At 61.6% G+C, this 21,984-nt stretch overlaps 1 protein-coding gene and 1 long non-coding RNA gene across 3 annotated transcripts; one reads left to right on the top strand and one right to left on the bottom strand.

Annotated features, from left to right (window-relative positions):
* Positions 1 to 1,853: 1,853 nt before the first annotated feature.
* On the top strand, positions 1,854 to 5,061 carry LOC122235338. Of its 2 annotated transcripts, XR_006213404.1 has the most exons (4): positions 1,855 to 2,201; positions 2,340 to 2,922; positions 3,430 to 3,532; positions 3,659 to 5,061. It is a non-coding gene; the product is annotated as an uncharacterized LOC122235338 (long non-coding RNA). The 2 variants fall into 2 exon arrangements; XR_006213403.1 differs by having other exon boundaries at positions 1,854 to 2,922.
* Positions 5,062 to 16,737: 11,676 nt separating this feature from the next.
* EMD (emerin) lies at positions 16,738 to 19,237 on the bottom strand. Its single transcript, XM_042974166.1, has 6 exons — positions 19,020 to 19,237; positions 18,823 to 18,930; positions 18,573 to 18,650; positions 18,219 to 18,352; positions 17,223 to 17,269; positions 16,738 to 17,127 (listed from the first exon to the last, which is right to left on the bottom strand). Exons 1-6 carry the CDS (start codon positions 19,099 to 19,101, stop codon positions 16,794 to 16,796), a joined length of 783 nt encoding a protein of 260 aa, XP_042830100.1. The 5' UTR covers positions 19,102 to 19,237; the 3' UTR covers positions 16,738 to 16,793.
* Positions 19,238 to 21,984: the final 2,747 nt, after the last annotated feature.

Genomic DNA, 21,984 nt, shown 5'->3' with positions numbered 1-21,984 from the left:
GTCGGCGGAGCGGCAGGCTCGCCCCGCCTCCGCACCACCACCCCGCCCCCCGTATTAACCGAAGATTCCAGAGCTGCCTTTGCTGTAAGCCATGCGCAGTTTCCCGGTTCGTCTAAGACAAGTGGCAGAGCTGCGCCCTCTCGCTGGAGAAAGGGCAAGGAGAAGCCTCCCTCATGATCCAGGGCATGACAGACCCCGTGTACACCTTTGGGCCCACCTCGCCCACCCTGACCAGGCAGAGAAAAGAGACGTTATGCTCCCCAGGGTGACTTGGAGACAGAGGCTATAACCGCACCGAGGGTGGCAAAGGAGCACTGTCATTCCTTCTCCGGCTGTGCCCCACTCCTAGCCTTTGAGGGCAGCCTTGCGGTGCAGTTCTGGACGCTTCCGTCCTCCCAGGGCCCAGATTGTGGCACACCCCCACGCCTCAACACACTCCTTTCCCTGCCCACTGTGTTCCAGCACATCGAAAGTGTGCCCCTGAGATGGTTCACAATAAGCCCCCCAATCCCCCAACAAGAATAGGATCCAAGAGAGGTGGGTAGAGTTAGTGCTTGAGTTACCAGCGATCTCAGTAAATCCCAGAACTGTCCACACTTCTGGAGGTAGGGACAGGAGAAAGGTAACAAAGCCTTTCCCACGTCACTTGATAGGTGTGGCCTGCCAAGGAGGGAGGCCTGCTTGCTCAAGCACACCTGTTCTCCGGGACAACCTGTCACTTGAGTACAGGCCTGCAGATCCCTTTGTGGTTTCCACGGAGCAATGGTGCAGTGTGTGTCTCAGGGGACCCACCTCCCGGTCCATGAAGGGACTCTGGGCCTCGAAACTGGGTGAGAGTCTGTGACTCCACTGGAGCAGCTCAAGGCAGATTTTTGGCTCCCATACCTGGAGCATTTAGAGTTCTATATATCAAACATGCTGTAGCACTTGGCCTGTTTTATTTCATTCATTTTCTTTTTTCTTTTCTAAAAAATGTTTATTTATTTTTAAGAGAGAAGAGAGAGCGCAGGGGAGGGCCAGACAGAGAAAGAGAGAATCTCAAGCAGGCTCTGCACTGTCAGCACAGAACCCAATGCAGGGCTCGAATGTACAAACCTTGAAGATCCTGACCTAAGCCAAAATCAAGTGTCGGATACTTAACCGACTGGGCTATCCAGGGGCCTGATCTTTTTTTTCTTTTTTTCTTAACGAGGCTCCACACCCAATGTGGTAAACTAACTACCCAGAGGTCAACAGTTGCATTCTTTATCAACTGAGCCAGCCAGGGGCCCCCATGGTGATCTTTCCAGAGCTTTTCTAAGATGCAACTGTTCCTACTCTAATGGTTCTCTCAAAGCTTCACTGAAAGGAGCTGCTTCTGGACCATCCTGTGGAACATAGGGTGTGGGGTGTTCAGATCCAACGTGATCTTCTCTCTCTAACACTTGCCAAGTTGTTCTCTCTCTAACACTTGGGGTTTTTTTCTCGTAACACTTTAGATTCCCTTCTCCACCTCATGCCAAGAGAGTCCTGGCATTGAAACCGATCAACTACAGGCCACCAGTGAGTCCAAGTTCAGTCAACCAAACAAGCACGGGCCTGTATTTCTTACGAGCTGCAAGTGCTCCACATTCCGTCAGTAACATTTAGTAAGTACATCACTATCAGTGAATCTACCCCAGTGAGTGCCTTAGCTCACCTCCTTAGCCTGGTAGCCTGAGAATCCATTCCCACAAATGTTCAAATAGGATTAATCTGTTAGATACCAGTTACATCTGGGGATTTTTATTGACACATGAGCTATTTCCTCATGGTTCAGACTTAGCCGTGGGGCATACTGTGACTGCACCCTACATATGGGCTGAATGGCAAGCGGGATGTTGCCCAGGATCTCAAGGACAACATGAATTGCATTACAAGGGACCAAGCCCACACGAGATAATGACACATTCTTCTGGCGACGGGACACCAGTCCCTTAGACACGGGGCAGCTACTTGAACCACAATGGGGGGCTCAGAGGGGCTGGTGGCATCCCGACTCTCAGCTTCGACTGAGGCCGAGCAGACGTCCCAGTTCCAGGTTTCCGGGCCACACTCCTCCAACCACGGCCATACCTTTCACACGAGGAACAGAGAGAGGCTGGGAATTCAGTGGACTTTGGGATTCTGTAACCCGCACCGATAAACTTGTGTTTAATTTTCACCACGAGGAACCCTTGCAGGTACGGAAGGAAGGGAATTTTTAGGGCTGTCGGGGGAGTTCTGTGCGTGTCGTGCTGTGACTGGAGCTGAGAGGTGAGGAACTAAAGTTGCCATTGTTTTCTCTGCGCGCTCCGGGATCACCACACCACGGTCTTCAGAGCCGTCCTTACCGCCGTGACAGTACAGCAGCCACGCCGGCTCCTCAGGGCTTCCCGCAGGTGGCCCTTCATCCCGGTTCACTGCAGGTGACAGCCTGATGAAGGAAGAGGTCCCCGCAGAGCACGGGTGCTACGTACGCGCCCAGTTCCCATTGGCAGGGAGCCCGAGCCCTGCCCTGGGGCCCAAGGGCGCGACCACACCCATCCCCACATCCCCACTTGGCGGGCCCCTCTTCTGAGAGCACTCCCAGGTCCGACTCTGTAGCAGTCGGGCAGGAGAAGGAGACGAGAAATAGACACGGTTTCTCAGCAGACGAAATCGAATACGAGCATTTGGTGGCTCAGGGCCCGGAGGGCCGAAGAAACAGATCGTATGGCAGAAAGCTGCCGTCCCTAAGGCGAGGGGAAGCGGGGAAGAGGTCGGGCTGAGCAGACACCTAGACGCCAGGATGAGGGGCCTGGAAGAGGCAGAGCCTGGATCTCTGAGGAGGGGCTGCCACAATTTCTCAGGGAAGGCGGAAGCAACCTTATCCACCACGAGGGGATATGGGGCAGGAGATGATTTCTGAGGACCATCTTCCAGGTCAGTAATTCTTTCTTCAGTGGCATCTGTTTGTGGTTTCATCCGTCTGTTGACGGATTTTATTCCAAAGGCTATGTTTTGTGACTCCTACGCTTTTTCATGTCTATTTTAGAGAGACCGAGAAAGAGCATGAGCAGGGGAGGGGCAGAGAGAGAGGGAGACACAGAATCTATGCTCCAGGCTCTGAGCCATCAGCACAAAGCCCGACGTGGGGCTCAAACTCACGAACCGAGAGATCATGACCTGAGCCAAAGTCAGACACTTAACAGACTTAGCCACCCAGGCGCCCGACTTCGACAGTTCTTTTTCAAAATTGCCTGGGTGCTTTTTTTTTTTCTTTTAAGGAACCTCTGTGTGCCCAACGCGGGGCTGGAACTCGCAACCCCGAGACACAGAGTTGCGTGCTCTAGTGATTGAGCCGCCCAGGTGCCCCGTGCCTGGGCTTTTAAAATTATTCTTATCTGTTCGATTCCCTCTTCTGTGTTTTTATTTTGTTGTGTCTCACAGGCCATTGAAGACTTGGGGAGGTGGAGTAGCTTTCTCTCACAATAACGCAAACAACGCGTAGATATCCACGAGCGCCACTCTCTGATCTCCTGAGAAATCAAAGGTAATGCCAGTCTGGGTTTTGAAGTCCCGTCCCCCCCCCCCCCCCGCCCTGCCCCGGTTAAGCACAAGAGGGGAAGGCGGCTCTCTTTCTCACCCTGCCCCCTTTGCTGTGTGCTGGCCCGAGGAGGCTTCCGTGGGGGATGGCCACCTGGGCTCACCTCTCAAGCCTCCAGGACATGCTGAGTGTGCCACACGTTCCCCGGGGACCTCCAAGTGAGGGAGCGAACCGCGCCGTAGAGCACAGCCCCACAGAAGGGGATCTGGCTTGAGCCCGACGTCCTTGATCCACACCCCGCCTGGGCCACTTGCCAGCTAGTGGTGCGGAAGAAGCCGTGAATGGGGATCACGCCGCGAACAGGCTGCTAGGGCTGCGGGATGGGAGGAGCCGAGGCACACCGCAAGCACGCAAGGCCATGACCGCAAATGATGTCCTCTGGCCTCTGAGAGTTGCACCCTGGGAAGGTCCACAGGGCCAGTCCTGTCTTCGACAGGCCTGCCGGTTCTCCACCAAGGTGGGCCGTGTCTTCAAGTCGAGGTTGCTGACACGTGTCCCGCTGGGCCTCTGGGGGTCCTGGGCCGGAAGCCTGGGGTGAGCTACCCTTCCAGGGAGGGTGGATGTGCTCGGCCGGCCCGGAGCCCAGCAGTACCACGACGATGCAGGGGGAGCGGGGAGCGGTTCCTCTCTCAGCCTGCAGCTAGGGGTGGGGGGAAGGCAGCCCCTCCCTGTTCGCAGCTGCTAGGACTGGAGTCAGGGGGGCGTTGGTCCCCGCTCCCTCAGACCCACTTCTCCTGATAGCACCATCCTGCCTTTGTGCCGCGGGGGTCACCCTTCACCAACACGGGTTTTAGGTGGGGTCTCGGTTCTGCCCTCTGACCTTCTGAAAGCCATTTGCTCCTGGCACCTGGGAACCCCACCCCGGGAGCTCCTCCCCACCCCGGGAGCTCCTCCCTACCCCGGGAGCTCCTCCCCACGGCCCTAGCGCATCCCTGCTCACCCACCCCTGACTTTGCATTTGCTCTGCGTCCTCTTCCCCGGGATTTCTCTTGCTTACCCGCGCGCAACCTATGCGTGTTTCTCATTCCGTATTCGCTGGACTGGCATCCCTGGAGGGCAGAGGCTGGCTGTCAGAGTGGCACCGCCCCCAGCCCCCAGCCTAGGCAGCACTGCATCATGTGACCGGCGCCCAGGGCCACAGCCATTGGCCCAGCGGGTCAACCTACCAGCCCGGGTCACCGAGGACTTGGCAACAGGCTCACCAATGCCACCCCGAGTCTCCTTACTGTCATCACACGTGGGAGGAGGCCTTCGTGCCCACGATACGCAACCCAGAAATCGCCAATTGACAGTTTAATACCCTTGGTGGTATCAAAATGTGTAACTTTGGGGCGCCTGGCTGGCTCAGTCTGTAGAGCATGTGACTCCTGACCTCAGGGTGTGAAGTTGGAGCCCCAGGGTGGGGTGTAGGGATGACTTAAAAACAAAAACTTTAGGGGCGCCTGGGTGGCTCATTCGGGTAAGCCTCCGACTTGGGTTCAGGTCATGATCTCACGGTTTGTGAGTTCTAGCCCCACATGGGGCTCTGTGCTGTCAGCATAGAGTCCGGTTTGGATCCTCTTGACTCCCTCTCTCTGCCCCTCCCCCACTCGCGTTCTCCCTCTCTCTCAAAAATAAACAAACATGGAAAATAATTAAAAATTGGGGTGCCTGGGTGGCTCAGTCGGTGGAGCGTCCGACTTCGGCTCAGGTCACCATCTCACTCACGATTCGTGGGTTCGACCCGTGTGGGGCTCCGGGCTGACAGCTCCGAGCCTGGAGCCTGCTTCAGATTGTGTGTCTCCCTCTCTCTCTCCGCCCCTCCCCTGCTTGTTCTCTGTCTCTGTCTCTCAGAAATAAATCGCGTTAAAATTTTTCAAAGAAAATAAGTAATTGAAAATAAAAGTAAAATAAAAACTTAAAAAAAAAAATGTATACCTTCTTGACTGCCCAAACCGGCAAGCCTTGTCCTTGAAGACAAAAGACATACTGGGGGCAAAATATTTGCAACATAGGTGACAAAGAACTAACAGCCCTAGTGTACCACCAGTGGGGTCTTTCCGTCGGGAAGGCCATCTCTTAGTATCTATTGACATTTCAGACGCCCATAGGTTTTGACCTGTCAATTTCACTTAGAGGTAATTATCCTAGAGGGAGGCTGACACACGTTCACAGTTGGTACTTGCGGTGCTAATGCCAATGGCAGAGAGAAGAGGAAAGGTAAACGTACCATCCAGTTGGGGATTCATTATGTAAATTATAGTAGCTGCATATAGTACATACATACAGTACATGCATCAGATACCACGCAGCCAGAAGAGAGATGAGCTAGACATTTGTTTAGTGACATGGAAGGTTTTCAAAGACCTATTGCTAAGTAAGTAAGAGAAAATCACAATTAAATATATAGGATGTATGCTTTTTATTTTTATTCATTTTTGTTTTTCCCTGCCCGCCCCACCCCCGCCCCCACCCCCGCCCCCGCGTATATGCTTTGTAAAACTCTGTAAATGACTATGTTGGTGATTGCATTAGAAGACTATATGTAGAAGAGAGAGACAAAATTGTTAACAATCTTGCTTAATATAATGTTGCTTTGTAAAAATGTTCAATGATGCGCTCTAAAACTGTGCAGGGTGCTAATGGAAAATGATAACAGCCAGGGTGGACCGCAAGTGGGCACTTTCTCCTAAAGCTAAACATCCAGGGGCGCCTGGCTGGCTCGGTGGGAAGAGCGTGCAACCCTTGATCTTGGGGTGGTGGGTTGGAGCCCCACGTTCGGTATAGAGATTACTTAAATAAATACCCTAAAATTAAATGAAATATTTAAAGCTAAACATCCATGTCCATAGGACCCAGCAATTGCACTCTTGGGCATTTAGGCCAAAGAAACAGAAGCTTAGGATCACGCGAAAACATGTACGTGAATGTCCATAGCGGGGGTATCTGCAGCAGCCTAGGACTGGGGACGAGCAGCGTGTCCTTCAGCGGGTGAATGTTTGAAGCAAGCGGTCGATCCACACCAAGGACCGTAGCTAGCAATACGAAGGAAGAACTGACTATGGATACACGCAACCATCTGGATGGATCTCAAGGGCATTATGAGAGTGAAGGGAAAAAAGCCCACCCCGCGTCACTGAGACCTACTGCATACCGCATGGTTCCATTTACCGAAGTGCTCAAATGACCAACTTGTACACGAGCGAGCACACAACACTGGTGGTCGCGGGGTGGGAGGGAGCAGAGGGGAGGAGGCTGTGGTTACGAAAGGTTAACAGGAGGGGTCCTTGGGAGGGAACCAACTGGACGCGGATGCCCGTGGGAGTCGCCCGAATCTACACGCGTGGCGAAAGTGCAGAGCTACGCGCGGCCGCACACGCGGGTGCGGCACACACGGAGCAGCTCTCGGACGGCAGCAATGCCAAAGCCGGGTGTGCGATTGCACTAGATGTGCACCCTGCCGGTCCCAGGGAACTGCGGGAGGCGCCCTGGCGCTTCTCCGGAACTCCCCGTGAGGTCCGTTACTTCAAGATCCAAGTTCCAGCCGAAAGCACACAAGCAGGGCTTGGCGTGGACGGACACGACGACTTGCGCGACTCTGCACGCAGACGTCCCGCTCGTCCCGCCGGGACGTCTAGGCGTCGCGCGGCCCACCGGGCCCGACCGCTAGAAAGGAGCGCGCGGGAGCCGAGCCCAGAGGGGCGCGCAGGAGACCGGCTTGTTTTGATTGGGCAGGGGACACGTCCGTCAGGCCGCGGGGCCGGGGCTTCCGCGGGCGGCCTGGGAGCGGCCCCGTCCTGAGCCGAGCTGGGGCATTGGCGGAGCTAGCCGGAAGGGGTGGGCAGGAAGGCGGTGCCCCGCGACCTGTGGGGCGGGGCTTCCTGTGGCGCGCTGAGGGACAGGAGGAGACCGGTGCCGGGGCGGTGAGGGTGGGCGCGGCGTGCGCGGACGACGCCCCGGCCTTCTGGACACCGCCCTCCGTCCCTGGGCTCCGCTCCCCGCCTCTCCGGGTCCTGGCCCCTGCCAGAGTCTCCGTTCCCCGAGGCCTGGGGACCTGTGCGTTCCGCCGGGGCGAGGCCGACCTGACGGTGTCTGGCCCTCTAGACGGCCAGGGCCAGTGTATCGGGGCCCCCCGGGGCCTAGTGAGGGGAGAAGGGGGCGGCGGCCCCACCGGGATGACCAAGGGCATGGTCACCGCGTCTGCAGCCCCTCCCCGCCCTGGCCTCGGAGAGCGGCCTTGCTGTGCGGTCCGGGGCGCATCCAGCCTCCCGGGGACCGGATCGCGGCACCCCCGCCCCACTCTCCCCCCCCCCCCTCCGCCCCTTCCTTGCCCGGCGCGCTGTGTGTTCCAGCGGCCCTGCGTGCGTCTGGGACAGTTCTCTGTAAAGCATGGATCCCACCTCCACACACACACAGGCCTAGTACCCGGTACCCGGGAAAAGGTGGGCAGAGCTGGTGCCCGTACCCGCCAGTGTGGTGTTGGCCAGGGGAGCTCTCCAGGCTCCTGCAGGTGAGGACGGCAGGAAGGTAACAAAGTCTTTCCCACGCCACTTGACAGGTGTGGCCCCCCTGGGAGAGAGGCCTGCCCGAGTCACCCTGCTCTCCAGGACCACCTGTGGTTGTCCCTGCCTGTCACCTGGGGAGGTCACAAGCAAGGGCGGCCCCGCAGAGGCAGAGAAAGCTCGTGGCTTCTCTACAAGTGGGTGCCATCAGGAACCATCCGTCCCCGTGGTTCTCACGCTGGACGGCCGCGTGGGAACACCTGGAGGGCTTGTTCAACCTCGCGACGCCGGACTCCACCCCGGGGTCTCTGATCTTGCAGATCTGCGGTGGGGCCTGAGAACTTGTGACTCTAACAAGCTCCGGGCTGACGCTGCTGCCACCACCACGGGTCTGGGTCTGGGACCCCCTCTGTGAGGAGCACTGCTGCGGAGACCTGAGACTCACTCCTAGGTGTGTGCGTGCCCCGTGCCCTCCCTACCTGGGCATGGCCCCTTGGCCGGGTCCCCACGGGCCTGGGAAACGCCAGGAGGCTGCTAGCCCTCGAGGATTCGGGGACTTCCCAACGAGGGGCAGTCAGCGTTTCCTGCCCCGGTTTGTCTGGAGGGCACCGTCCACAGCCCGGGCGGGGAGAAGGTGTCTGTCGGGTTTGTACAGGCGCCCGGCAAGTCCCAGACCGGAGCGGATAGGTCCGGACACGTAGGAGAGAGAGGGGCGGAGATCAGAGTGGGGCCCGGCAGTGGGGATGCAAAGAACCCTCGGATGAGGCAGAGGACAGAGCCGCACCCTGAGCTCGGGGCCGGGGGAGGACCCTGGGCCCTGAGACCGAGAACGTGGATCTGGGGGGAGCGTGCAGACGGGCAAGGGGGTCGTCTGCCCGGGACCGGCCCTGCCAGTCGTCTGGTCCGTGGGTGCCGTCGGCCCTCTAGCTGCTGGGAAGCCACTGCCTTTCTCCAGCAACATGGCCTCCCAGGGCCCCGGCGGTGCCGCCCGGAGCTGCTCGGCACCCGGCGCCACGACCGCCACCCACCCACCAGGGCCGGTCTCTTTGGTGGTCGCTGTTTGTTTGACTCCGCGGTGGCTTGTCCCCGGCTGGTGGGGGCAATGCGGTGCCCGGCACTGGCCGCCATTTGTCTCCAGAACGAGCAGCTCTGCAGGGTGGCGCACGAGCGGGTTCTGGCCGTGGGGTCGAAGGGTGTAGCCTCTGCCTCTCCTTCTCCCTGCTCGCGCCCCCTGCCTCTAGCTACCGGGTCTTGGCGCTTTTCCTGCTGGACCGCTTCAAGCTCCCTCGATAGGTTGATGCTACGAGGCCTGAGTCACGTCTTGCTAATCTTTCCCCGCGCTGCACTGTCACTCGTCTCTTGACTGTGGTTTTGGGTTTGTTCAGGCCAGGCAGACGCGTTTAGTTTCTGTGTCATCGGGCTTTCCAGGCTCTTCCTAATGGCTTCCGGGGCTTCTCGTGGGTTCCTTTGCTCCAGACTTACTCAGAGAGGCTTTCTCCACGTAAATACCCGAGCGGCTCTGCGACGTGGCACACGAGCGTGTTGTGGCCGTGGGATCAAACGGACTAGCCTCTGCCTCTCGTCCTCCCTGCTCCCCCTGCCCCCAGCTACCGGGTCGTGGCGCTTTCCTGCTGGACCGCTTCCTTGTATTCCTCACCCATTGCTGCACACCGAGTTACCCCGACGTACCCCTGCCACCACTAATCCCTGTGTTCTGACCTCCACACTGTCTGAGGACAGGCTCCTAGAGGGCTCGGTTGGGGGGCTCTGGCTCAAGGTGGCTCACAGGCCGCAGTCCAGGCATCAGCTAGGGCCCAAGCCACCCGGTCTGCCTGTCGAGCGGGCCCTGCATCCAAGCTGGCTCCCGTGGCTGTGGCGGGGCCCCGGTGCCTCCCCCGTGGGGCCCCTCCATAGGGCAGCACAGGGCAGGGCTTCCCAGAGCCAGCGATGTGACAGACGAGAGACAGAAAGAGACGGAGAGCGAGGGGGCGGGGGGGGGGGAGAGAGAGAAGAGAGGGGCCCCGAGATTGAAGCCTCAGCCGTTTTACAACTTCATGTCTGTGTTCTTGTTCCCTCCCCTCTGCTGTGTCCTTCTAGGTCACACGGGTCCACCCGGAGCAGTGCTGGAGGGGACGACACAGGAGGAGCGTCCTGGCTCCTGAACCTGGGTGCGGGCGTCCTGGTCTCACAGGGCCCCTCGGGAACACGTCCTTTGTCTAAAGGGGGGGTGGCACGTTCCGGCCCGGGGACCAAGGCAGGCAGGGCCCGCATGTGTATGGGCAGAGGGTGGCTCTTCGTCTTTAAAGGCTCGCAGACAAAACGCACAAAGAGCCAGAGACAGGAAGAAGAATATGGGACCGGGTTCCCGGGCGGCCCACGCAGCCCAAGAGGGGCGCTTTCTGCCCTTTGCAGGGCAGCGTGCAGCCCTGGCGGCCGTCCCGGCACAGGGGCGGGCAGCTGTCTGTCGTCACGGCAGCCGGTCAGCACCGTTGCCAGCGTGCTGAGTCCTGCCCAGGCCTGAGAGCAGGAGGCTCCGGACCGCCGGTGCTCCCGCCCCCGCATCCTCTCCTTCCCCGGGGCCGGGGGCAGCTGCCCCGTGAGGCAGGCAGGGGTGACCTCTCTCCACACACAGGCGTGCCCTCCCTTCTGCCCCCTGCCCTCCGCCGGGCGGCTGGCAAGCGGGTGAGGGCAGGGAGTGGAGAGGAGCGGGCCCCTCCTCAGTGATGGTTCGGGTAGCCGGGTGGCCCCGTGCTGGACTCTGGTGGCCCAGGTGGTGGCAGGCTTGCGGTGGGGGAGGGGCGGGGTGCAGCTGTCAATCCAGGAAGGAGCTCCCACTGTGGCCACAGGAGGCCAGCAGCATCTGGTTTCCCTGGGGAAGTGCCCACCCCGTCCTTCCTGGCTGGGCCTCAGAGATGAGCTCGCTCTGACACGCTCTGACATGCTCACGAGCTCTGTGTGTCACGCCGGTTCTGTGGGCCGGGCCTTTCCCGTTGGCCGTTGCTGCCGCGCAGGGCCAGGCCCCGTGGTGCAGCTCGTGGCACCGTGCGGGGGGCGGGCGGGAAGGGGGCGGCCGCCGTGTGCTTTTTGAACCCGAGGACAGAGGGTCTCGGGGCAGCGGGGCCGTGTCCCGGGAGCAGCAGCAGAGACCAGGGCGTTGCTTGCTGGGCCTGACCTCGGGGACTGTGGTCGTGGCTCCTGGGGACATCCCCCGGCCAGCGTGTCGGGTGGCTTGGTCCTGAAGACGGCCCCCCGGAGACCCACAGGCCCAGTGTGGCCCCACACGCCGGGGCCATCTGACCGGCGTCGTCGCCAGCTCCCTGGCGTGTGTCTGAGCTGAACGGCTTTCCCGTCCCTCGGCCCCGGCAGGAGGAACAGCAAGGAGGGCCCGGCCTTCCCTCTTCCCTCGGAGGCCTCCTGCCCCTGGTGGTGGTGGCGGTGGTGGCGGCGGCGGCGGCGGCGGCGGCGGCGGCGGCGGGGGGGGGGGGGTGGGGGGGTAGGGGGGGGAGCGGGGCGCGGAGTCTTCCCTTTCCCTCACGGGGCCGCGCAGGCGCTCCCCCTGGTGGCCGGCCCTGTGGGTGGGCGCAGCCCCCGGCAGCCAGATCCTGCGCCCGCTCACCTGCCCACCCACCTTCGGTGCCCATCCCTGCACCTCACCGTCTCTGCCCGAGGACGTCTGTGCCCGGCCGGTCCTCAGCAGGTGTGCCGGCTCAAGGGCAACCCCCCACCCCACGCGTGGCTCAGTGGTTTGCTCAGCCCCGTCCCCTCCGCCGCCGCCAGTGGCCTGGCCGGGCTCCTGGAGACCTGCTGAGAGACACGGCCCGGCCCGTGGGGAGCCCGTGGGGAGCGCGAGAGGCGGCGGAAGCCAGCCCCACCTCCGAGCCGCACAGCACAGCGGCCCCAGCTCGGGACGGCCCTCCCCCGGATGCACCTGCCCCGGAGGAGGAGACCCCACCCTCTGGGGGACCCGTCTGCACTTGCCATGGGCCCACTCCCCCACACCCACCCGAGCGGGAGCGGGAGCGGGAGGAGACCGTCCAGAGCTGCAGAGCGCTGAGCGCACGGGAGGTGCCTGTGGCGGGCACCTGTCGCTCTGCTCTGCGTGCTCGCTGGCCCTGTCTTAGCGGCCACCCCATCCTCTTTCCCTTGGTTCCGCCGGGGTTCCGTGGTCGGGGCTGCCCTGCAGCACCTTGGCCCTATGCCCTGGAGCGGGATGTGGCCACACGCGCTGGGGTGGGCCCACAGAATCCTAAGGGGCCCCGGACTAAGGTTCCCCTTGTGGAGGTGCTGGGACTCCCTCGCTGGCTCGGGTGAGTGGCAGCCCCACCCACCCTGAGGGGCCGGGTGCCCCCCTTTCCTCACCCCAGTCCCCTTCCAGCCTCTTTTGGGGGGATGGGGGGCGGCGGGCGATGGGGCAGAAGGGCGACAGGCAGGGCCAGGTGCAGAGGTGTGGCTGGGGCGGGCTGGAGGCTGGCTGTGGGGTGGGGCTGGTCAGCTTCCCCCTGCCCTGCGCTGCCTGGACTCAGAGCGGACAGGACCCCAAGGATGGGGGGCGGGGGGGCGTGCTGCTCCCCACTAGGGTGGCCAGCGGTCCCGTCCCTACACTTAGAAGATGAGATGGGGCCAGCCTGCGGTCGCCGTGTGGCGGGGACCGCTCCTCTGCTCCTGGCGCCCTGCCTGGCAGGCAAGGCCTGGGCGCCGGTGCGGGTGCGGCGGGGCTGGGCCACCATCCCCGCTGGCTCCGGGCAGGTGACCAGGCCTCCACACCCTGTGTGTGAGCCCGGTGGCGGGCCCGGGCCCTGCCCCTCCCCGTCTCCTCCTAGCACCTAGCGGCCGGGGTGTCCTGCCGGGACTCTGCCAGCGCACCGGGTCCCAGCCCGCTTGCCGCTCGTAGGATGGAGTCCCGGTGCCATGCGCCCGTCCTACCCCAGAGCCCTCTGCAGGGATGGAGCCCCAGTCCTGCTCCCTTCTGCCCCCTGCCTGGGCAGGGCCGGGTCGTCCTGTAGCCTCCGTGCGGAGCCTTCCCCCCGGGGCTTGTTCCCCACCCCCAGGCTGGCATCTTTCGCCCTTGCTTCCCTGCGTGTGTCACAGCTGCCTGGACAGGATGTGGCATCCAGGGAGGGACAGGGGCTCCTCCTCGGCTCAGCCCAGCTCTGGAGCTGTCCTGTGGGGACCCTGGCCAGCATGCCCTGCAGAAGTGGTGGGGCCTGACTTTATTCACCTGCGTGCGGCCTGCCTTGAGAGGGCGGTGTCGCCCGGGACTGGCCACCGGGCGCCTAGGGTGGCAGGGCCGCCGTTTTCCAGAACAGAGAGGAGGTAGTGCGACTTCCCCATCCGTTACGGTCTTAAGGCCTGGGGTAGTTTATGCTCGTGGAGGCACTGGGACCAAATGGCCTGGCCACTGCCCTCTCTCACCGCAGCTGCTGGCTTCTGGACAGTGGGCGTGTCAAGGCAGGCCCAGTCCTATGTCGTTCCAGTGCTGTCCTCCTCTTCCCCTGGACATTCAGGGGCCCGTGTTGGAGGGCCAGGGTCAGGAGCACTCCTTGCAGACCACGTTTGTAGGGCCCTCCTCTCTGTCCCTGTCCTGGGATGCTGCTGTGCCCAGTCTGGCAGCCCCTGCCTGCCGGGGCCTCTCCTTCCCAGCAGGGCTGACATCCCTGCACCAGCACAGCCGCTGTGCCCTGGACCGAGGGCAGCTACTGTCCCCCTACTGTGCCCCTGGCCACCTCACAAGCCCTTGGAGGGGGAAGGAGGATGACCTGAACTGTTGGGAGTGGGAATCCTGGAACCCCAGCTGCCCTGGTGGGGCTACTCCGGAGCCCTAGGTAACTTCAGGAGGGGGGCCCGTGGGAGCTTTCCCAGAGGCAGTCCCAGAGTCCTAGAGAGCACTAAGTAGAGACCTTGAAGCTCAGTGCTCCAGCAGATCCCCATGGAGCCATCCACAGCCTTAGGATCAGGGCCCCCAGAGCAGCAGAGAGCACTCGGGTGCCTGCTAGGGATGGGGCACAATAGCACGTGGAGGCCCGGAGCCTTCAGAGCACTGGGAGAGGTATGGGAGTCCGCGGGGACCCACAGAGCCCTGGGGCAGGGGGCCAGGCTTGAAGTGGAGTCCTGGGGAAGGCCCAATATCCTCCCAAGCTATTGAGACTGCATGTGACAGGGGTGTCTCTGAGCCCTAGGGCAGGAGGCTCAAAGCGGGAGCTCTCTAGGGACTGTGCGAGTCCTCAGCAATCCTCCACCTGGCCACAGGGGGGTGAATGCAGGTCACCTCGGGGAAGAAATGAATGGAAAGGGGGAGACTGAGTCACATGGGTAGGACCGTCTCCTCCCTCTCCTCTCTTCTCACATCCAAGAAACCACAGTGGTTGCCAAGCACACCTTGTCGCCCTGCCCCCTTTCCCGCACCAGATGGAGGCCTATAGAGGGCCATCACGTCCAGAAGCCATGCCGTCTCTGTCCTTTCCTTGGGATGTCTCAAGCTCAGCTCCCCTTCGCCTCCCACTGTGCCTTCACTCTGCCCCAGCCTCTCCAGAGTGTCACCGCGTCAAGCTCGCCACTTCCCCAGGCCCTATGTTGGGTCCGCTAGGCTTCACTTGCGTCTCTGCCTGGGTGCCAAGTGCCCGTGGGGTAGCTGCCCTCCCAGGCAGGGTCAGTCCCTCCTCTCAACACACCTGACTGGGGATCAGTGGGTGAGACGAGTTGCATCATCGTGCCCCTCTGGGGTCTTGGCGCACTGGCGGCCTCACTTGGGCTCACTGATCTGATCAGGCCCCTTCGTCATCAGGAAGGAGGCACCGTCTCGTGTCCGTGCCCACCGCCCACCCCAGAGCAGCCGGGTCTAGGTGGACGGTAAGGGGCAGAGGCAGGGAGCCTGGGGAGTCCTCCCCGAAAGTGGCTGGGCCCTGGCGGGAGAGGGGTGGGGAGCGGGGGTGGGGGTGAGCCGGGGTGGGAGTGGCTTGGAGCAAACGAGGGAGGCTGAGCTGTGGGGGTGGTGAGAAAATGAGAAGCCATTCATTTCTTTCATTTTGTTCCCTAAATTCTAAATGCACGTGTTACTTTAAGAAAACACACACACACACACACACACACACACACACACACACGTGGGAGAAACACTAGCATGCAGGAAAAAGAAATGGTCAGGAGCACGGGGTGGGGGGGGTCCCAGTTCCAGCCCTGACCCAAGTTCACTGTGTACCATAAATAGGGGCCCGCGGGTGCTGTGCCCAGGGAGGTAGGCCTGGCCGAGTCCTACTGCCCAAGCAAGGAGCTGGTCAGAGGTGAGGGACTGATGCCAGGGCCCCACCTGTCGGGGACCCGTGCCAGGGACTCTGCTTGCCACCTGAGTGCCTGCCCGGACCACCCCCCACCCCCACCCCTTGCGCCTTCCTCCTCAGCTGGCATGCAGAACCAGGATGCAGGGCCTCACGCAGTCTGCTGCCCTCGGGCTCCTTAGCACTTGCTTTAAAAACTACATGTAAAGGCACCCGGGTGGCTCAGTCAGTTGAACGTCCGATTCCTGATTTCGGCTCAGGTCATGATCGCACAGTCGTGGGATTGAGCCCTGATTCGGGCTCCATGCTGAGCGTGGAGCCTGCTTAACATTCTCTCTCCCTCCCCACCGCCTGCCACTCCCTGGCTTGTGCTCTCTCTCTCTTAAAAATAAGTCAATAAATAAAATAAAAAATACATGTAAACTTTGGGGCACCTGGCTGGCTCAGTCAGTAGAGCATGTGACTCAATCTCGGGGTTGTAAGTTCGAGCCCCACATTGGGTGTACGAAATCTTAAAAAATGTATATATATGTATGTCAACTTTGAAGATTATGAAACACCCCCCAGCCCCGCAGAAAACCTGGAGATAGGCAACAATATAGCCAGGCAAGGGGTTGGATTAGACCCAGAAGCGATGAGGCATTTGAGTACTGTGAGTTCCCATGCCACTAAGCAAGCAGCTTTCCAGGAGAAACCCCAGCAAACAAACATGTCTCCTTTCCTGCCCACGTCCCTGCCCTTGGACACTGAGGCCCGTTGTCAGCTCTCCGAGGTTAAAGCCTCTGTAAGTAGCGTTGTGCCCGTGCCCTCGCCTGCATTCCCAAATGTGCTCTCCGTGCCCCGTGGTGGCAGTTATTGTCCTAAGTAGTTACAGCAGCTTTGGGTAAGGAGTCAGGAACCCTACAAGTAAAGCGCAAACGCGCCTACGGGTAGCATGCGATCCCTACCCCAACCCCAAAGCAAAAGGGGAGAAGCGACAAAGCCAGATGTCGACCCCGGAGGCCCCCAGCCGGGGGAGCCCGACCCATACCCAGCAGAAGGAGCCCACACGTTAAAAATAAATGGTCTTTTTATTGCGTGTCCACGAAAACAAAGTCGGGGTGGCTTTTGGCTGACCCCCCCCCCCCCAACGAGGTGACAACGGACAGGAGGCATGCAACGACAACAACCATGTTCTCCTCTCCGGGAGAAGAGTCTTGCCCTCCTGGGCCCTAAGGGTCAGAGGCAAGCAGGATCCAGAAGGCTCCAGAGGAAGGCCTGCCCAGGCCCACCGTGCCACGGAGGGCCTGGGCCTGCCACCTACCCCGCAGAACGAGGGGAGCGAGCGGTGCCCGGACCCAGGCCCGGCGCTCCCAAGCCAGAACACACAGAAAAGCCCCCACCCCCTCCCCCAGCAAACACTACTAAGGCAGTCAGCCAGGACTTCTGAGAACAGGCGGCCACGAAGCCAGAGCCTCAGGGCTCCGTCCAGAAGGGATTGCCGTCCTCAGCCTGCAAGGAGTAGTAAACAAAGAGCAGGAAGGCGGCAAAGACCAGGAACAGGAGCAGCTGGCCCCAGAGGGGGACCTGGCGGTCCTGGCCCAGACCGGCCCCAGGGGCCTGCTTTTCCGGCCGGATAGCTCGACGAGTGAGCCACGAAGTGGGGGAAGATGGAGAGGAGGACATGGGGGAGGCGGAGGAGGAGGTGGGATAATAGGATAGGCCCAGGGAGCTTCTGGACACGCTGGACACAGGGCGGTAGTGCGCGACGCTCTGGTAGGCGCCGTCCCGGCCATACACGGGGCGCTCCCTGAGGCAGAGAGGGGAGCGGGTGAGCCGGGCGGGGGGGGGGGGGGCGCCAGGGCCTGGAATCGCACCCAGTGCCCGGTCCTCCCTCCTACTCACCTATCCTTGCTCTCCTCTTCAGAAGAGAAAAGACTGTCCTCACGCACCTGTAGGTGAGAGTCAGGAAAGGAGACCAGCAGGCAGGTCGGCGTGGCCTGTCCTCTCCCTCAGTCCAAACTCTCCCAACCGGCCTATTCTGACCAATGCTTAAAGGCCCAGACCCTGCCCCTCCCAGGACCCTCCTGAGGTCTGAGCCCTGTGTCTGTAGGGCTTTGTTGCTTGCTCCTCGCCCGTCCTGGCTGCCTGCACCTTACTTTCTGCCCCGAGGTTCCGAGAAAGAGCTCAAAGCTAGATCCCAGATCAGGGTGGAAGGCCGGTCCCAAGTGCTCTAGTCTTTTTCTTTTAACGTGTATTCATTTTTGTATTAAAATTTTTTTCTAATGTTTGTTTCTTTTTAAGAGAGAGAGAGAGAGAGAGAGAGAGAGAGAGAGAGAGAGAATGCGAAAGGGGGAGGGGCAGAGAGAGAGGGAGACACAGAATCCGAAGCGGGCTCCAGGCTCCACGCTGTCAGCACAGAGCCCGACGCGGGGCTCAAACTCACGAACTGCGAGATTATGACCTGAGCCGAAGTTGGGCGCTAAACGGACTGAGCCACTCAGGCGCCCCTAATGTTTATTTATTTTTGAAGGAGACAGAGACAGAGCGTGAGACGGGGAGGGGCAGAGAGAGAGGGAGACACAGAATCCCAAGCGGCCTCCGGGCTCCGAGCTGTCAGCAGAGAGCCTGACCAGGAGGCTCAAACCTACAAACCATGACCTCGTGACCTGAGCCGAAGTCAGAAGCTTAACTGACTGAGCCGCCCAGGCACCCCACAAGTGCTCTATTCTTAACAGTTCTGACAGCCCCCCAAAGAACGGTCCTGACCAGGAAGGTGTCTGCTGACCACACCTTTCTGGAGGCACGGGGGCCACCATTTGTCCCAGCAGCCCCCCTGTTTTATCCGAAGGCAGCTACGACCCCCTCAGGTAGCACCCAAGTGCTCAACGGCCAGCTCACCTGGTGGTGAAAGGTGTCTGTGTCTGAGAGTGAACTTGGGGGCTGGCGGAACCCCTTCGAGGCGCCCACAGGCTCCGGCTCCCCATAAGTCCTGGTGCTCAAGTAGCTCTCCTCATAGTAGTCATCACCGTAGCCTTGGGAAGGGGTGGGGGACAGGGTAGCAGAGGAGAGAGCAATGCCCCACCTCGGCCCAGTGGCCCTAATCTGAATCCCATTTGCCAGCCTGTGGCACCGTTTCGCCCCTCTAGGGCTGCCGAGGGTGATGGGGGTCGAGATCCCAGGTTCCCCCCGACACCAGGGTCCCTGAGGGAGTGCCATAAAGGTGGCTGGGTGCCCGGCCCACCGCGGCCTTACCCTTGCTCTGGTAGAGTAAGGCGTCCTCTTTCTTCGGCAGATCGTACATATCCGAGTCCACTGAAGCCGAGTCTAAGTCTGAATGGGGGGGGGGGGGCCGGGACCATTTGCCCCCGAGGCCCCCCTCCTTTCCCCCGTGCCCCTCCCTCCCGGCCGGCGCCCCTGCTGCACCCTCCCGACCCCGGCCTCCGTGGCGCCCAAGCCCCGTCCCCACGGGACGCCAGGTGGGGCTCTGGGGCGGGGGCCTCACCCGAGAACCGATAGGAGAAAGACGACGCGGACGAGTTCGGGGGTGAGAGCCTCCGCCTCTGGGTCTCGTACTCGAAGATTTTCTTTTCGTAGAGCTTGCGTGTGGAACCTGGCCAGACACGGGACGCGGGGCGGTCAGGGGCGCGGGCCGGGAGCCCGGGGGCGGCGCGGGGAGGGGGCCCGCTCGCCGCCGCGTACCCACGACAGGCCCGTGCGGGATGTTGTACTGGCGCAGCACGGCGGCCAGCTCAGCGTCCGACAGGACCGCGTAGTCGTCCATGGCGGGCGGCGGGCGGCGGGGACCCGGGGGCGGCCCGGGGCCTGGCGACGCGGGCCGAGCTACGGCTGCCTCGGAGCGCGGCGGGGACAGCGCGAGCGCCTCGGGAGCGGCGGCACTCGCGTCACGCCCGCGTCACGCCCGCGTCACGGCCGCGGGCTCTGCGGACGGCGCGCGCTGTGCGGGGCGGGGCCGGGCCGCGAACAGCAGCCGGTGCGGATCGGTCGGGCCGTGGGAGCAGGCGGGGCGGGCCTGACGAGCCCTGACGTCACAAACGGGCAGGATAGGCTAGAGGCAGAAGGGGGCGGGGCGTGCGCGGAAGCCCGGACCGCGCACGCCCGACCGGCCGCGGGAACGGGCGGGGCCGCGCGCCCCGGGAAGGGGGCGGGGCCGGCGACTCTAGAGACACCGCCCGCTGGCGCGTTCCGGAGGGACTCGAGAGGGGAGCTGGGCCTGCGCGCGAGGGGAAAGAGCGTGGGCTCGTCGGGACGTGGGAGCGGGGCGGGGTCAGCGGCCGAGGCGTCACCGGCTGGTGTGTCACGGCCAGAAGGGAGGAGGTAGGGGGTGCCTACGCAAATCGAACCGGCAGAAACCGGCCAGGACAGGAAAGCCGCGCGGGACCGAGGCGCTGGGCGTGGCTCGCGCTCCCCGAGTCACGTGGACTCCGTCCCGTCCCCGCAGCCCCCCGGCCCCCTCCCTACTCGGGACTCCCGCGCCTGGGGTTCCCCGGACGCCCCTGCAGCAGCAGGAAGGGACCCGATCCTAAGAGCGAGCCCTTGGAGACCGCGCGTCCCAGGCCCGGCGCTGCTGCCAGAGCTTCACGCCCGTGCCCCACGCCAGGGAAGCGGCCGCGCCACAACCCCTGTGCCTGGCCCGCCTTCCCGCTCTACGCGGTCCTGGCCCGCGCACCTGCGCCCGCCGTCCCGCCGGTCCCCACCGCCTCCCTCCCTCCCCACTCCACTCGGGAGGAAATGGGGCACTGGGCCAGGAGGCCGCCGGCACTCCAGGAGCAAGCAGCCTTGCAAGGGACTGGGCGTGCCAGTGGGCACTGGCAGAGGGCCGAGTGAGGCGCGCAGACGGCGAGTGTACGTCTGACCCACCATGCCATCCACCTGGGGCGCTGGGGGTTTGCTCTCCTCTTGCAATGCCCGCCGCCCCCCCCCCTCCCCGGTCGCCCCAGGAGGCAGCCTGGCAGGGGGCGGGGGGGGGGGTCGGGGCACCTTCCAGACCCAGAGGGCCTGCTCACGAGTTCCAATAAGGCTTGGCAGGCTCTGAGTACTCAGGTCTGGGTGGGCCTCGGCCCCGTTGCAGCACAGGGGAGGGTGCAAAGACAGGGATCCGGGGTCCTGTTGTGGGCAAACCATGGAGGGCTGCAAGGCCTGCGGAAGAGCGTAGACTACTATTAGGAAATGGTGGGGGCCTTGGTCAATAAAGAGCTGTCCCTAGGGAGATTGCAAAGGCGTGATTATAACAATCATATCGTGAATGAAGCCGGCTAATGGAGTGTCGGTCCAACTGATGTACTCCTCCCTGGGTAGGGCCAGAGCTGGGAGCATAGGGAGAGGAGGTATTGTGTCTGATGTCAGATGACAGCTGGCGACCAGGAGACGAGGGGAGGGCTCTGGTCAAACCCAGGCTGCTAGGTCCAGCTGGTGAGGGTCACAGACTGGGTCTCTGTGAGTTATGGGGTGGAGAAGAGGTAGCCACACACGGAGTGGTGAGGAGATGTGGTCCTGATGTGAGCACGCGCAAAGACCCCCAGAAGAGTTGCAGCTGGCTGGGTTTTAGAGTATACGCAAAGCCTGCTCTGTCTCTCGAAATCGGAGGCGGAGGTGTGTGGCTGCCGAGACAAGTGCATGGCAGCAGCAAGGGGACAGCCTGGGCAGGGCGGGGGCTTGCTGTTCATCTTTCAGAGCAGGGAAACACATGGCATTCGGGCTCGGGGCGCTCAGAGGCTGCCTCATGGAATTGTGAGTTTTGGCAAGATCGGATTCCCGAGCACCTCTCCAAGCCTTCTTCTGCAGTGCTGGCCCCTGTCCCAGAGGCCCGGTCCTCCTCCACGCCACCCCTCCCCGTAGGGATCCGAGCTGTTTCCTTATGAGGTCAAGGAATTCTAGGTTTGCCTTCTCCCCAGGGAACACCCCTTCCCCCGGCACCTGCCTCGGCACTCTGCCTTTTATGTCCCACCCATTGCCCCGCTACGGGGTCCCACCACGGATGGCACCAGGAGGCTGAACCGTGACGGTCCCCTGCGCCCACCCCGCGGGCACCTGTAGCCCCAATCCAGCCCCACTGCCGTGCAGGTCTATTCTGGACACCAGAAACCAGGAAAGCCCTTGACCATTGGAGCTGAGAGGCCCTCTGCACCACCCCCATCACACAGAGGAGGAATTGGAGGCCTAGACAGGGAGGCGACTATGCTCAGGGATCGCCAGTGCAGCAATTCCATCATGGACGTCCCCACGGCTAGTATTTAGTTCTCGGGACAGTGACCTGGACGGTCTGGGGGTTCTGAGTCATCACGGGGGCTGTTGGGGGAAATCTTGGGCCTCCAGCAGAGTCTTTCTGGGAAGGGTGTGCAGAGGTAAAGAAGAGGAGGAATTTCTCTGGAACTTCAGCCAGACGATTGTTGACTGAGCTCTTTAACGTTTTAAGATCAGAATCTTCTTGATACTTTAGTTTGATATAAAACTTAACTTTTCAAAGATGTTAAGGATACTTTGGATTTACCTAGTGGTATTCAAATACTTTGAAACATTGCTCAGATAGGAACAAAAGTCGTAAGGGCAGGACTACTGTGAAAATAAGTACGCGGAAGATTGTCACAACCGATATCAAACCTTCGCCAGAGAACAGCGGGCGCCGTACAAACGTTCGCTTCCCCCC

Source organism: Panthera tigris, chromosome X, assembly GCF_018350195.1.
Source record: "Panthera tigris isolate Pti1 chromosome X, P.tigris_Pti1_mat1.1, whole genome shotgun sequence".
Classification (NCBI taxonomy): domain Eukaryota; kingdom Metazoa; phylum Chordata; class Mammalia; order Carnivora; family Felidae; genus Panthera; species Panthera tigris.
The sequence above is the reverse complement of the archived record's forward strand: the minus strand, read 5'-3'. Positions and strand labels throughout refer to the sequence as shown.

Coding starts and splice junctions, on each gene's coding strand:
- EMD (XM_042974166.1), bottom strand. CDS start 19,101: ATGGACGACTACGCGGTCCTGTCGGACGCTGAGCTGGCCGCCGTGCTG. Junction 18,931..19,019: donor CCCGCACGGGCCTGTCGTGG/GTACGCGGCGGC, acceptor GTGTCTGGCCAG/GTTCCACACGCAAGCTCTAC. Junction 17,270..18,218: donor CAGACACCTTTCACCACCAG/GTGAGCTGGCCG, acceptor TCTCACCTACAG/GTGCGTGAGGACAGTCTTTT.